The sequence below is a fragment of the Saccopteryx leptura genome, chromosome 11 (assembly GCF_036850995.1).
Source record: "Saccopteryx leptura isolate mSacLep1 chromosome 11, mSacLep1_pri_phased_curated, whole genome shotgun sequence".
Classification (NCBI taxonomy): domain Eukaryota; kingdom Metazoa; phylum Chordata; class Mammalia; order Chiroptera; family Emballonuridae; genus Saccopteryx; species Saccopteryx leptura.
Genome location: NC_089513.1, coordinates 544,495 through 559,908, shown reverse-complemented (window position 1 = coordinate 559,908; position 15,414 = coordinate 544,495). Strand labels below are relative to the sequence as shown.

Below are 15,414 nucleotides of genomic sequence, written 5' to 3'. Positions count from 1 at the left end.
GAGCAGTCTTGTTAGCTGGCCTATAGCTACTAACCAATTAATTACCCTTGTCTCTCTGTTTGGCCTGTAATTTAATTTAAAACACCTCAGACCTTCTCTCCAGTCACTGTCATCCCCTTCACTCCCAAGGCAGAGCTCTGGGACTTGAGCCACTTTTCCAAGGTTCTAAAAGTAAGCAGCAGGCTGGGCTGTGAAACCGAGAGGGTGCAGGGAGGGAGCCTTCAGGTGTGCTCCCACACACGAGATCCCAATCACCTACCACCATCCTCCTGGGATAGATTTAGAAAAGAAACTTGAGACTGATAAAAAAATTAAAAAGCTATCAAAAGTCTGACCTGTGGTGGTGCAGTGGATGGAACCTCAACCTGGAGCACCGAGGTCCCCCAGTTCAAGGCCCTGGGCTTGCCTGGTCAAGGCACATATGGGAAGCAACTGTGGGTTGATGCCTCCTGCTCCTCCCCCATTTCTTGCTCTTTCTCCTCTCTCTAAAATCAATAAATATTTTTTTTGAGAGAAACAGAGGGACAGACAGGAAGGGAGATAAGAAGCATCAACTCATAGTTGCGGCACCTTAGTTGTTCATTGATTGCTTTCTCATATCTGCTTTGACTGGGGAATTCCAGCTGAGCCAGTGACCCCTTGCTCAATCCAGTGACCTTGGGTTCAAGTCAGTGACCTTTGGGCTTCAAATCAGTGACGTCTGAGCTTCAAGCCAGCAACCTGTGGGCTCAAGCCAGCGACCATGAGGTCATGTCTATGATCCCACGCTCAAGTCAGCAACCTCAGGGTTTCGAACCTGGGTCCTCAGCTCTATCCATTGCACCACCACCTCGTAAGGCAATAAATAAATTTATTTAAATTTACTCATTTTAGAGGAGAGAGAGAGAGAGAGAGAGAGAGAGAGAGAGAAGGGGGGAGGAGCAGGAAGCATGTGTCTTGACAAGGCAAGCCTGGGGAGTCAAATCAGAATATCTTAAAAGAAGAAAAAAAGCTATCTCATTGAAGGATCATGATTCATAAACCCTACAGAGAATACAGTATGTTTAAGTCCACTAGATACAATCTTAGGAGGAACAAGGAACATATATTTAAAAGGCCCCCTAATTTTGTTGCACTGTTTTTATAACCAGAATAAGATACATTTTCCTTAAGTGTGTCTTCTTTCTGAACTCAAGCTGTTGCATTCTGTTGTGGGTTGAATTGTTCCTCAACCCCCAAATCGCATGCTGGGAATCCTAAACCCCAGAACCTCAGAATGTGACCTTATGTGGAGAAGGGCTGTTGGAGATATTCATTAAAATGAAGTCATGCTTGAATCTAGCACTCTCATCCAATGGTTGGTGTCCTTATGGAGGGATAGCTGGACACAGACACAACTAAGGGAGAAAGGCTCAAGGAGATAAAGGCTGAGATCAGGGTGGGCAGGGAGAGGAGTAGGAAACAGGCGCCTGGGTCCCGGGACGTCCAGTCTCCAGCTGGTGAGACACAATTTTCTGCTAAGCGACCCAGGCTGTGGTACTCGTCGCAACAATCCCAGCCAAGTGTGCAAAACCCAGCAGCCCCCAGGACACGCCTGAATGTCACTGCAATGATAGTGAAGCTGTTACTTCCACAAGCAGTGACCTATGGAAGAAATAAGTCAGGACTCTCCTATCACAGTGCATCTGTTTACTGTGGCCAGGTATGGACAGGTATTTGAGAATACGAAAGCATAGCAGCCAGGCTGCCTCCAGGGGAGGCCAGGTAGCCCTCCTGTCCTTCCCCAAACTCTCCCTCCAAGGCTCTCGAGTTCAAAGCGTCCTCACGTGAAAATCACTCCCCAGCAAACACGAGCCAGCGATGGGCACTCAGTATCGGTATTTTGTGGAGTAGTCCTTCGGGGACACGACCAAGCCGCGGCCTTTGCGGGCACCCCGGTACACAGTCTCAATGATGTCAATCATCTCCTGCTTGTCCTCCATGGCCCAGTTGATCTTGTTGTTATTGCCAGTGCCCAGGTCAATCATGATGTGCTTGTTCCTGCGGAGGAAATGGACAATGCTCATCAAAGGCTCCAGAAGGGACCCCACAAAAAATGTCTGTTTCCCACTGTTACAGTTCTGGCTACACGGCTCAGGCTCAACTCTAGTATGCGGCCACCAGCAGGACAGATGCTGCAGTCTGTCTCAGCTCCCCATGTGCCTACTGCCCAAACACACTTATCTGTCTCCAAGTCCAAAGAGCCACTGAAAGGGACACCAGAGTCCCACAACAAATGTGGACTGCTGTGGCCAGTGCTTGGCCACCTGCAGTGGCACCAGTAGGACAGTCCCCAAAGGAAAGGAGGTTAGCAGCCGAAACACTGAACTGCTTCAGAACCAACTCATAAGTGTTACAAGTGGAAGCAGTGTGTACCATTAACATGTGGCATGAGTGAAGAAATAAAGTACATTTGAAACCTTCAAAAGACCATTTAAGACAAGGACACACACAGGAGGACATGCTACAATTTAGGAGGAGACTGGGAATGGCCTGAATACTATTTTTTTTAAAAAAACACACAATGGGTTGCCCACTGAGCTTTCTGCAAGCCTCTATGTTTCCTTAAGACAAATACACCACAGGATAATTGAAGGGTCAAAGGACACACTTTTAGTCGTTTGGAAACCCAAACTGTTTTCCAGAGCATCATACCAACTTTACCTGAAAAAAGCAATGCAAGAGTTCCCATGCTGTTCTTGTGAGTACTGTGTGACTTCTACTAAAAGCCTTACTAAGTGTGAAATGGTATTTTGTATTTTTATTAGGAGAGTAGGAGGCTGCTTTTTTAAGAAATATTTTATTTATTGATTTTAGGAGAGAGAGAGAGAGAGAAGAGGGGAAAGCAGGAAGCATCAACTTGTAGTAGCTGCTTCTGGTATGTGCCACCCAGGCAAGCCCAGGTTTCAAACCAGCAACCTCAGCATTCCAGCTCAATGCTCTATCCACTGCGCCACAAGTCAGGCAGGAGGCTACATTTTAAAATGAATGACTATGTGTACTTTATACAATGAAGACCCTAACCCTTGCTGTACCAGCTGCGCTACTTTTCCTGGTTTGTTGAAGTACATAACTCTGGGCTTTGGCCCACTGTTCCGGGGAGGGCGCTCCATCCTGAAGCCTCTGGTTTGGCCTCCTTTCAACCAGAGTGAGCATCTAACAGGCAAATTGGATGTCACTCTTCTGCTGCAAACCTCCAACCCCAGAAAGACCTCCAAGGCCTCACGTGGCTCAGGAACTGGGTCTGACCTTCCCCGCGCTCCCTGGCCTTCTCCAACTCTCCCACTAACAGGCCACATGCTTGCAGGCACACTGTGTGCCCATTCCCTGCCTGCGTGTTGGCCGCAGTGGAACGCACATGGCTTGTTCTAAACTCACTCTGCTTCCATGAGTGCTCCACACATTCGATCTGGCCAGTTTTCATCTGCAAACACCATCCTCTGCCCTCTCCAGTTTCTGTCAGCTCACTTATGCAGCTGCTGCCATCAGATGAGGCTCTGGGACAGCAGGAACCCTGTCTCGTCTGACTGTCCCAGCACTAGACCATAAAGCCTGGTGGAATGTAATGTATCTATGTAGTGAACAAACCGAAGTGCTGGTATGACCTGTCTCAATTCTGTATCACAAAGACAGCAGGAGGCAGCTCATCCCCTTTCTGAGAGAAGCACTGTCCTGAGACACCACAGCATACTGCTCACACTACCTGACTTCCTCTGTAGCCCCCCCCACCCCCCCAGGATCTCACCCACAGGGGCTCTGCTTCTGGAGCTGTCACTAATACTGCCATCCACCAACTTCTGTAGTAACAATAACAGTAAGAAATTTTGGCAACCATAACGATGTCTAAGGGTGATTTCTTTCCAAAATAACCCTCCATCATTTTTACTCATGATGTTACTTATCTTTATTACATAAATACCATCAAACGCATGTGCCACCTCCATCAGACCTTTGGGTATCTGGCCAGTTCCATTCCCATGTTTTCCTTTGAAGCAAAGTCCGTAAGTTATGGATACAAATTCATCTAAGGCAGGGAGGAAAATTCTATCCTTCATTGATAGGGCCCACAATAGAATATTTAGCTGATAAAATAGTCTTGTGCTTACAAGCAAAAAAATTAAGTACAGATTTTCTTCTTAGGTATCCCAAAGAACATTAAATAGAGTCACTAATATCATACTTTAAAAGTAAATTATTTGATGACATATTTTCCATCAACATATCATTTAAAGATACCTTAAATGTCAATAACAATGTTTTCCATTTAATTACACTTGGCCTAGGTTTCTGGGTAAAGTTATTTCAAAAGGGTAATGTGTTGCTGAGTAAATGATAAAACTGAAATTGTTACTTTGAAAATTATTTAAAGGATCACACTGAACCTTGTCTAGTGATACAATCTGTATGTGATATGACTACATAACTGACTCTAAAAGATATCTTGATTACATTAAACTTCCAGACCAACAACTTCAACTTAAACAATAACTTTAAGAGGACAATTTAGAAAAAGAGAGGCCTGACCAGGAGGTGGCACAGTGGATACAGCGTCAACCTGGGATGCTGAAGACCCAGGCTCAAAACCCTGAGGTTGCTGGCTTGAGCACAGGCTCATCCGGTTTGAACATGGGATCATAGACATGACCCTATGGTCGCTGGCTTAATCAAGGGGTCTCTGGCTCAGCTGGAGCCCCCTGGTCAAGGCATGTGTGAAGCAACCAATGAACTAAAGTGCCACAACAATGAGTTGATGCTTCTCATCTCTATCCCTTCCTGTCTGTCCCTGTCTTTCTTTCTCCCTCTGTCGCTAAATCAAAAAATAAAAAATAAATTAAAAATAATTTTTTTTTTTTTTTTTTGTATTTCTCTGAAGCTAGAAACGGGGAGAGACAGTCAGACAGACTCCCGCATGCGCCCGACCGGGATCCACCTGGCACGCCCACTAGGGGGCGACGCTCTGCCCACCAGGGGGCGATGCTCTGCCCCTCTAGGGCGTCGCTCTGTCGCAACCAGAGCCACTCTAGCACCTGGGGCAGAGGCCAAGGAGCCATCCCCAGCGCCCGGGCCATCTTTGCTCCAATGGAGCCTCGCTGCAGGAGGGGAAGAAAGAGACAGAGAGGAAGGTGAGGGGGAGGGGTGGAGAAGCAGATGGGCGCTTCTCCTGTACGCCCTGGCCGGGAATCGAACCCAGGACTTCTGCACGCCAGGCCAACGCTCTACCACTGAGCCAACCGGCCAGGGCCAAAATAAATTTTAAAAAAGAGAGAGAAGAGAACAATTGAAATCACAACTTCAAGAGGACATACCTGAAGAAAAACATGACAGTGCATGGGTCGTATAACTCGTACATTTTGTTGAAGTCAGGTACTTCTGTAATATCCACAAGATAAATAACTGCAAAATTTTTAACCTGAAAGTAAAGAAGATTGGGGGGGGGGGGGACTAAAATAACAAATCAATTTTTTTATTCTGTAAAAGGACAGTAAAAAAAAACCCCAACCATCTATGTATAATAGAACAATTTTCAAACTAATCCTCCAACATTTTTCCCAGTAGAGTTAAGATAGAAAAATAATTCAACAAGCTCAGGATCCTGAACCATTAATTGACCATTCACACCTCCCCCTGTAACATTTCTGAGAGAACAGCAAGTTACAAGAACCTGCAGAAAATGTCCAAAGATGTATCACTCACACTGATATAGCAGCAATCTAAGTGGACTTTTCTGAACTTGTACTTTTACGAATACTTACTTACATGCACAGAACAACTGCTTTACAAAATGCCTTTAGAATTCAGCCAGACATTTCCCACGTACTTAGGTTTGAACTCGTAAATAGGGGCAAACTAGCACCCAAATAATATTGTATGTAAAAAATTTTCTTTAATTGCAAGTTCATCAGAGAAGACTTAGAAAACTGAAAATAAAATCACCTTCAATCCTAACACAAAGGTTAACAGCTGCAAAGGTATTTTTAGTATATTCTTTCCCATTTTTTTCTGGCATATATTTAAAAAATCTGTTCAGGAGGACAGGCGCAGTGGGGAAAAATAATAAATAAAAATTTTAAATAAAAAATCTTTATACAGTTCTAACAAAATGTAATTATACAATGATCATGTCATAATACTGAATACGCTGCTTTAATTCTCTTACTTTACAAATGCACAACTTTTATGGCTACGTTAAAGAATTACTTCATTATTATTTAAAGCAGGGGTCCCCAAACTTTTTACACAGGGGGCCAGTTCACTGTCACTCAGACCATTGGAGGGCCGGACTAAAAAAACTGTGAACAAATCCCTATGCACACTGCATATATCTTATTTTAAAGTAAAAAAACAAAACGGGAACAAATACAATATTTAAAATAAAGAACAAGTAAATTTAAATCAACAAACTGACCAGTATTTCAATGGGGACTATGCTCCTCTCACTGACCACCAATGAAAGAGGTGCCCCTTCCGGAAGTGCGGTGGGGGCCGGATAAATGGCCTCAGGGGTCCGCATGCGGCCCACGGGCCGTAGTTTGGGGACCCCTGATTTAAAGGCTATGCCATGATTTTACCATTCTTCTGTTATTTTCTGATTTTTTAATGAACAGAAATAATTCATTTTCACCTAGCAAGTATGTATTAGTGCCTTGAATGTGTTGGGTACTGTTTGGCTCTGAGGACACATCAGTAATGACCACAACTGTGGCTCCCAGCTTCATGAGGCTTCAGATTCATCTGAAGAATCACAATGTGATTTACACTGAGGGGTAAAATCAAGTTTTTAACTTTTTTTTTTTTTTTTGTATTTTTCCAAAGCTGGAAACGGGGAGGCAGTCAGACAGACTCCTGCATGCGCCCTACCGGGATCCACCCGGCATGCCCACCAGGGGGCGATGCTCTGCCCCTTTGGGGCGTTGCTCTGTCGCATCCAGAGCCATTCCAGCACCTGAGGCAGAGGCCACAGAGCCATCCTCAGTGCCCGGGCCATCTTTGCTCCAATGGAGCCTCGCCGCAGGAGGGCAAGAAAGAGACAGAGAGGAAGGAGAGGGGGAGGGGTGGAGAAGCAGATGGGTGCTTCTCCTGTGTGCCCTGGCCGGGAATCGAACCTGGGACTCCCGCACGCCAGGCCGACGCTCTACCGCTGAGCCAACCGGCCAGGGCCAAAATCAAGTTTTGTGATGTCACTTAATTGGGATTTTACTTTTGAATGAGCTACAACCTTTTTCTATTTTTTAAACTTATTGATTTTTTTTGAGGGAGAAACATCGATTTAAGAAATCACAACTAAAACACTGAATTTCAGAAACTGAGTTCACATTTTTCTAAATGCACTATAATATAGTCAATGCAAAGTCAGATTATTTATGCATTCACTGATTGATTCTTGTATGTGCGGGACTGGGGACCAAAAACGTAACCCTGGCTTATCGGCATGATCCTAACCAACTGAGCTTACCCAGTGAGGGCTACACTTTCCTTACTCATCAGTGAAGGCAAAGGGAAAAAAGGTCTTTTCTAAAAATCTCACTATCTGAAAAGCCTCTTGGATTTTCATTGGGTTAGCAGTTTATGCTTCATTCAGGAGACAAGTGTGCGTGTGTTTATACTGTAACAATATCTGTCATTTTACATTAGAGTACCTTTTATTATGTGGGAAGTAATAAAGTAAGAAAATGCTTTTCTTAAGAAAGTACCACTGCTTAGTAAACCTTAAGATGTAGGCAGCACCTTTAAAAACTGGCGGGTAACTTTTACCAGTCAACAGTTGTGCAGAGGAGTGTGTGGCTGCTTTTGCAGTCCCTGTCCTCTGAGTTGCCACGGTGACTGAGAACAACACTCAGCAAAGGCTGTTGAACATTTAGTGCTCAGCTCTGTTCCGTGACTGACTTCCCTTCATTCCACAGACACCTTCTCTCTCACCAGGATAAGAGGGAGGTAGGGTAGCTGGGAGACACCTTTTCTTCCCACCTCAGTATCTAGGTCCATTGGCCACTTCACGTTCTTCTCACAGCCGGGCTCCTTGCAGGAGCTCTCCACCCTTACTGCCTCTGTTAGTCAGACCTCCATGAGTGCATCCCCGCAGTCTGACCCTGTCACGATGACCTAAACTGTCTGTAGCCCCCCACCCAGCTTCCACTCAGTCTCTGAGTGCGCCTTTCCTGGAGTGCCTCCCAGGCATCTCTGCCTGCCTGCAGCCCTACAGTGCACTGGCCTATGACAGCTGGTCTGGTCACTGTTGGATGCAGAAGGCAGTAGTGTCCAGGCCAGACCCATGCCTGTGACTACCTGTAGGAAATCTTCTGAAGACGCTCCTTAGTTTCCTAAAGTCAATCTGTTCCTACATGTGCCCTGACCAAAGACTGAACTTGCAACCTCTGTGATCCAGGACGACACTCCAACCAACAAAGCCATCTGGCCAGTGCCATGAGAATCTTCTTTTTATTTATTTTTTTTAACAGGGACAGAGAGTCAGAGAGAGACGCAGACAGGGACAGACAGGAACAGAGAGAGATGAGAAGCGTCAATCATCAGTTTTTCGTTGTGAGACCTTAGTTGTTCATTGATTGCTTTCTCATATGTGCCTTGACCGCAGGCCTTCAGCAGACCGAGTAGCCCCTTGCTTGAGCCAGCGACCTTGGGTCTAAGCTGGTGAGCTTTTGCTCAAACCAGATGAGCCTGCGGTCAAGCTGGCAACCTCGGGGTCTCGAACCTAGGTCCTCTGCATCCCAGACCAATGCTCTATCTACTGCGCCACCACCTGGTCAGGCCGAGAATCTTCTTTTTAAATAATACTGTGAACTTATTTGCATAAATCCACCATATTTAAAATACATTTTGCTTACTATATTTGTAGTAATCTTAACTGGTTATTGAACAGTATTTTTTTTAAACCAAGAACCATGTATTCAAATTCCATTTCTATAATCAAGTTGTTTTTTAAAGTGAGAAGAGGGGAGATGGAGAAACTCCCACATGCACCCAAACAGGGATCCAGCCGACTACCCCCATCTGGTGCCAATACTAGAACCAATCAAGCAACTGGCTGCGAGAGGGGAAGAGAGACAGAAGGGGGAGAGGGAGGGAAGAGAAACATGTGGTCGCTTCTCATGTGTGCTCTGATGGGATTGAACCCGGATGTCTGCATGCTGGGCCGACTCTATCCACTGACCCAGCTGGCCAGGGCCTAATCAAGTTATTTTTAATTTTTTTTAACTTTATTTATTTATTCATTTTAGAGAGGAGAGAGAGAGAGAGAGAGAGAGAGAGAGAGAGAAGGGAGGAGCAGAAAGCATCAACTCCCATATATGCCTTGACCAGGCAAGCCCAGGGTTTTGAACCAGCGACCTCAGCGTTCCAGGTCGAAGCTTTATCCACTGCGCCACCACAGGTCAGGCTCAAGTTATTTATTTTTTTTTTTTTTAAGATTTTTTTTATTTATTCATTATAGAGAGGGGAGAGAGAGAGAGAGAGAGAGAGAGAGAGAGAGAGAGAGAGAGAAGGGGGAGAAGCAGGAAGCATCAACTCCCATATGTGCCTTGACCAGGCAAGCCCAGGGTTTTGAACCGGCAATCTCAGCATTTCCAGGTTGACGCTTTATCCACTGCACCACCACAGGTCAGGCTCAAGTTATTTTTAATGCACAATTCTTTTGATCATTTACAGTAGCAAATATCCTTTCCCACCCTGTTGCCCATACATTTTGTGAGCACACCTTTTCCTGCAGTGAGCTGTTGATCAACCACCATTCTGCCTCCGTATGGAGCTCCTCCACTAGCTAAGAACCCATCCAGTAAACCAGAAAAAAACATTCTGGACTGTCAATAGGCTCATTATTACATTTTTAGGTAACTCATTTCAAATCCACCAAAAATAATTACATGGTAACTTTATTTACTATGTGCCCTGATTAGCTTTACTCACAATAACTATTGCAAATTTTGTAATGTGTGAGGGATAATAATAATGGTGACCGATGATTACTGAATATACTACTTGCTTTGTGACAGGAAGTAATCTGGAGGCCTTCATGTTACCTCTACCCTCACTACCTATGAGTTAGGCACTGGTATCCCTTCCCTATGGACAAGTTATTTAGGATCATACAGGTGGTAAGTGGCAGAATCCACCTCGGTCTGTACCCTTAACCACCATTCAATCCTGCCTCTCATCACTGCTTGCTGCAAGGTTGTTATATCCAGACACACAAATCCACAGTGAACACAAAAATACGCATTTATGCATTCTCTTGGTTCTTACCAGATTCCTCACTGACTGACCATCAACTTCCACTGGTTCACTTACTCAGTGAGATGCTTCAGAAAGATCCCCAGTCATTCCTAAAGGGTTCCATTAATATATTTGCCTTGTATACAATTTCCTTTAGAATAGAGAATCACGCGTCAGTATCACTTGACTTGTATGGGATTTTTAACACAGACATCAAACAGCCCACGTATTCTAACCCTTCATGGGATTTAGGTAGCAGTGAGCTGTGACAAACTGTTCCTACAGAATGACCGAGGGCTCAGAACAGTTTCTCTTCAAAGCTGCGCATAAAACCAGCTGCTGTTATTATCACTCTATCAACTTCCAAACATCGGTAAAATCTGTAAGCGCATCTCTCCGTTTAAGAACAGGTGGAAACAAATCCAGCACAGGGAGGGGTTGGCACTTGGGAGCACGGGGTCAGTACAGCACATTCCAGCTTCAGCATGGGAACTTTTACTCACTTTAAACAGCTGGGATATCCAACAGAGCTCGTAACAAGGTGAGGAAGATCCCCCATTATCTGCCATTTCTGCAGAGGGAGATTTTTAAATAGTTAAATGTTCTTTATACTAAAACCTTAAATTTCCAAAATTCTTGTTGAGCTTCCCCAAAAGAACTTCCAGAATTATAAACTCATATTTTTGCCCTTATTACAAAATAAAACATTAACAGTCTTATAATGCATTTTAAGTTTGCATTTTTGAATAGCTATATTATAACACAATATTGAAAGTTTATTCAAATAATAATCCAAATTTTTGGACAAAAGAACAAGGGTAATTTAAAAAACCAAAGGAAAATCCTCAAAGTGAGCCTAATTAAACTGTCCTCATCAACAAGAAGAGTGTGTTCACTAGTGACACAGTGATTCAGTCTATACCTAACAAAAAGGTACTTAGACCACTCTGGTAAAAGTCCCTAAAAACTGACATCAACACATAAAATCTGTTGCCTAGCTAAGAGCATCCTGCTGAGTTTTGCTCAGACATGAAGCGCTAATCCTGACGTCTCTAGCCATCCTGGCCTGCAGCTGAGGGCAGCAGGGTCTTGACATCACCTGGTGATTATACTGCTACCTGCAAGGCGGAATCCAAAACACACACCTTAGGTTATTTCAAAGTCAACACGCTGATGATCTGCTTATCTCATCAGAAAAGTGCTTAATAGAGTCTTCATTGAATTCAGCAGCATCTGTTCTGACCACAAAAGCTTACACAATGAGTAAGTGGTTCCCTGGCACCACCTCAAGCTTCTCAGTATCAGGGGAAAGGCTGACAAGTACAGCACTTGTACTCAGACCAAGACCTCTGTTGAAAGGTTCTAAAAGTCACAATTCCAGAGTGTTCTCTCTCCACAGAGCACACCCACACCTTTCCTTTCCACCTCTTCTTCCCCCCACAGACACGCATCTCCTAAACTCTCAGAGACCCCAGGAGATTGGAACCAGGGGAGCGATGGGCAATGGCAGCTCATCCCAGGCCAAACCCATAAACTTACCCAAAGCCCCCTTTTCTCTGACTTTCCAGGGAGCTGACAGCAGCCCCGCCTAGTGTCTCTCCTGCTGCTCCTTCTATCCTAAGCCCTGTTTTTCACTATCAGTCCCCCAGCTTTAATAAATGTACTCTCTAAATAAATAAATAAATAAATAAATAAATAAATAATAGAATCGACAATTCTCAGGGAAGGTTTTTTCTTTTAAATTTATTGATTTTATTTATTGACTTTTTTTAAAGATAGGATAGATAAAGGCAGGGGAAAAGCGGAAAGCATCAACTAGTAGTAGTCTTCTTCTTGTATGTGCCTTGACTGGGCAAGCCCAGGGCTTCGAACCAGCAACTTCAGCATTCCAGGTCAATGCTTTATCCACTGTGCCACCACAGGCCAAGCTAAATTTAATGATTTTAGAGAGAAAGAAAGGGACTGGGAGAGGGAGAGAGACTGCCAGGGAGGGAAAAAGGGAGAGAGGAGACACAGAGAAACACCCAATACCCATTGATTGACTCCTGTATGTGCCCTGACCTGGGATCATACCCGCAACCTTGGCAGTGGGATGGTGCTCTAACCAACAGAGCTACTCAGTCAGGGCCTAGGGGAATCAACCAAGTGCGTCGTCTTCTCTTTTCTTTTTCCAAATTATACAAGTTACAGAGGTAGTAGAAGGGCCCCTGGAGCTTAGGAGAGAGAAAGGCCAAGATAATGGGTAAAAGGAAGGGGTGGGGTGGGGAGTGGCACTGATCTGTTCCTGAGTGGGACAGCAGTGCCCCAAGGCAACTTCTTATGAAACAGTTTCTGGACCTCACCTCAGACCCAGAATGAGAATCTGCGATGCAGCTGGTAAGTATTAAAGTGGTACTAATGATGACTGACACAGAAGAATGGCCCCTAACGTCCACAATGTCACAACCCCTTCCTCACTCTGCCTCTCTTACCAGATAGAAGACACTAAAAAAATCAGCTTTCCTTTCCTAAACACAAAATAATGTTTTTACCTCTGTTACTATTACTCAAAGGTGTTATTTTAACCCAGCCTAAATTAGCATCTCCTGTTCCCAAGAAAGAAAAGATGGTTTCAATGCTTCCACTTTTACTCTTCATTCAGATGAATGACTTCTCAAAGCTAATTATTTCATTAACACCCTGATATATTTGCCTTTTAACCTATTGCAATTACAAAAATCCAAATCAAAGCTATCTTAAAACCACCATTACGGAATTAAAAAAAAAATTGTGGCCTGACTAGGCCTAGGCGGTGATGCAGTGGATAGAGCAGGGGTCCCCAAACTACGGCCTGCGCATGCAGCCCCCTGAGGCCATTTATCCGGCCCCAACGCACTTCCGGAAGGGGCACCTCTTTCATTGGTGGTCAGTAAAAGGAGCACAGGATGCGGCATTCTGTGCTCCTGGAGTACTGTATGTGGCGGCACCAGAAAGCGTGGTGTTGCTCACACACAGTACCACTTCCGGTGACTCGGGACGCAGGCGGGAAGCGCGTCATATCACTTGTTATGGCTAGCAGTGACAAATATGGAACCGGATATTGACCATATCTCATTAGCCAAAAGCAGGCCCATAGTTCCCATTGAAATACTGGTCAGTTTATTGATTTAAATTGATTTGTTCTTTATTTTAAATATTGTATTTGTTCCCGTTTTATTTTTTTACTTTAAAATAAGATATGTGGCCCTGGCCGGTTGGCTCAGCGGTAGAGCGTCGGCCTGGCGTGCGGGGGACCAGGGTTCGATTCCTGGCCAGGGCACATAGGAGAAGCGCCCATTTGCTTCTCCACCCCCCCTCCTTCCTCTCTGTCTCTCTCTTCCCCTCCCGCAGCCAAGGCTCCATTGGAGAAAAGATGGCCCCGGCGCTGGGAATGGCTCCTTGGCCTCTGCCCCAGGCGCTAGAGTGGCTCTGGTCGCGGCAGAGCGACGCCCCAAAAGGGGCAGAGCATCGCCCCTTGGTGGGCAGAGTGTCGCCCTTGGTGGGCGTGCCGGGTGGATCCCGGTCGGGCGCATGTGGGAGTCTGTCTGACTGTCTCTCCCCGTTTCCAGCTTTAGAAAAATACAAAAATAAATAAATAAATAAATAAATAAAAAATAAGATATGTGCAGTGTGCATAGGGATTTGTTCATAGTTTTTTTTTTATAGTCCAGCCCTCCAACAGTCTGAGGGACAGTGAACTGGCCCCCTGTGTAAAAAGTTTGGAGACCCCTGGGATAGAGCGTCGGACTGAGATCCCAAGGACCCAGGTTCGAGACCGCAAGGTTGCCAGCTTGTGTGCGGGCTCATCTGGTTTCAGCAAAAGCTCGGACCCAAGGTCACTGGCTCAAGCAAAGGGTTACTTGGTCTGCTGAAGGCCTGCAGTCAAGGCACATATGAGAAAGCAATCAATGAACAACTAAGGTGTCGCAATGCCCAACGAAAAACTAATGATTGATACTTCTCATCTCCGTTCCTGTCTGTCTGTCCCTGTCTATCTCTCTCTCTGACTCTCTGTCTCTGTAAAAAAAAAAAAAAAAATTATGGCCCTGGTTACACAGAAACGCCCCACAACTGTGCTCTGTCACCAAACAAGTACCACAGACAATGTGATGTCTAACATTGAACATTAGGAAAGAGATCTAACAAAGCACAATTCCATTTTCTCCGACTGTTGCCTGCACTGAAATCAGTTATAAATCAAGTGACTTATAAAAAAGCACAGTAAGGACAAGAAAATAAAGACAACGAAAAGAGCAGAACTTACTATGCTGTCAACATAAATATTTTGCTTTACAAATACAACATATAAACATGGTACCAAAAATACCCCCACAAAACAACAATGCTTTTAAACAGCTCAAGTGAGCTTCAATGCTCTTGCTTCAGTCTGCAAATGTGTTGTGCTCATGCAGATTTTGCAAATCACCCTATCACTAGGAATTTATTTAGCTAGAGAGGCAGATCTTGAACCTTTTATAAAAATCTGAAATGTACGATAACTCCCAGGAAAAGGCAATTATCTGTTGTGCACAATTTCAGGAAGCTTGTCCTCACACCACCAGGTCAAATCTTGCGTCTTCTATTTGGCGCCTCATTAGAAACAGGCTCAATGAAGAATGAGTACGGATGAGCTTTGAATTTCACTTTTACATTTTCCTGCCTACTAGCAAAGCAAAGAAAGCCGACCGCGCGCCGGGCGCGGGCTGGGTACCTTCTCCGCGATGCTGTACAGGACCTCGTCCATCTTCATGCACGTCGGGTCCCAGTCGTGCCCGAACCGGATGACGACCACGCGGTCTTCTTCCGAGAGGATGGCCTGGTCCACCTGCCAGCCGTTGTGTAAGTGCGGAAGCATGTACGACATGCTGGCGACTCCCTGGCCTCTGCGGGAGACGCACTCGGTGGACGACCGGCGTCCAGATCATCACAGCCCGCGCCCCCGTCCCTCCCGGCCCCGAACCCTCACCCCAGCCCGGCCCCTGCTCCTTCCCAGGACCCTGCTTGCTCCCCAACGTACAGACCTCAGCCTGCACCCGGCTTCCCGCGGCGGCCGCCCGGGCGCGCAAGCGCGTTGACGAATCCGTGCGCGCGCGCCGCGCGTACGTGCGTCCGCCGTGCGTGCGCGTGTCCGCGCAGGTGCTGCGGCGTGGCTGT

At 45.4% G+C, this 15,414-nt stretch overlaps 2 protein-coding genes across 5 annotated transcripts in view; one reads left to right on the top strand and one right to left on the bottom strand.

Annotated features, from left to right (window-relative positions):
- LOC136383383 (probable 2-ketogluconate reductase) overlaps positions 1-15,414 on the top strand; it is a 48,795-nt gene that overhangs the window by 13,431 nt on the left and 19,950 nt on the right. The gene's annotated exons all lie outside the window — the stretch shown is intronic.
- TXNL4A (thioredoxin like 4A) lies at positions 1,654-15,303 on the bottom strand. Of its 4 annotated transcripts, XM_066353232.1 has the most exons (5): positions 15,282-15,303; positions 14,972-15,085; positions 10,746-10,813; positions 5,325-5,428; positions 1,654-2,019 (listed from the first exon to the last, which is right to left on the bottom strand). In XM_066353232.1, the coding sequence occupies exons 3-5, from the start codon at positions 10,809-10,811 to the stop codon at positions 1,848-1,850; spliced, it is 342 nt and encodes a 113-aa protein (XP_066209329.1). In that variant the 5' UTR covers positions 10,812-10,813; positions 14,972-15,085; positions 15,282-15,303; the 3' UTR covers positions 1,654-1,847. The 4 variants fall into 4 exon arrangements, with proteins under 4 accessions (XP_066209329.1, XP_066209331.1, XP_066209328.1 ...); XM_066353234.1 differs by lacking the exon at positions 10,746-10,813; XM_066353231.1 differs by lacking the exon at positions 10,746-10,813 and having other exon boundaries at positions 14,972-15,143; positions 15,282-15,302.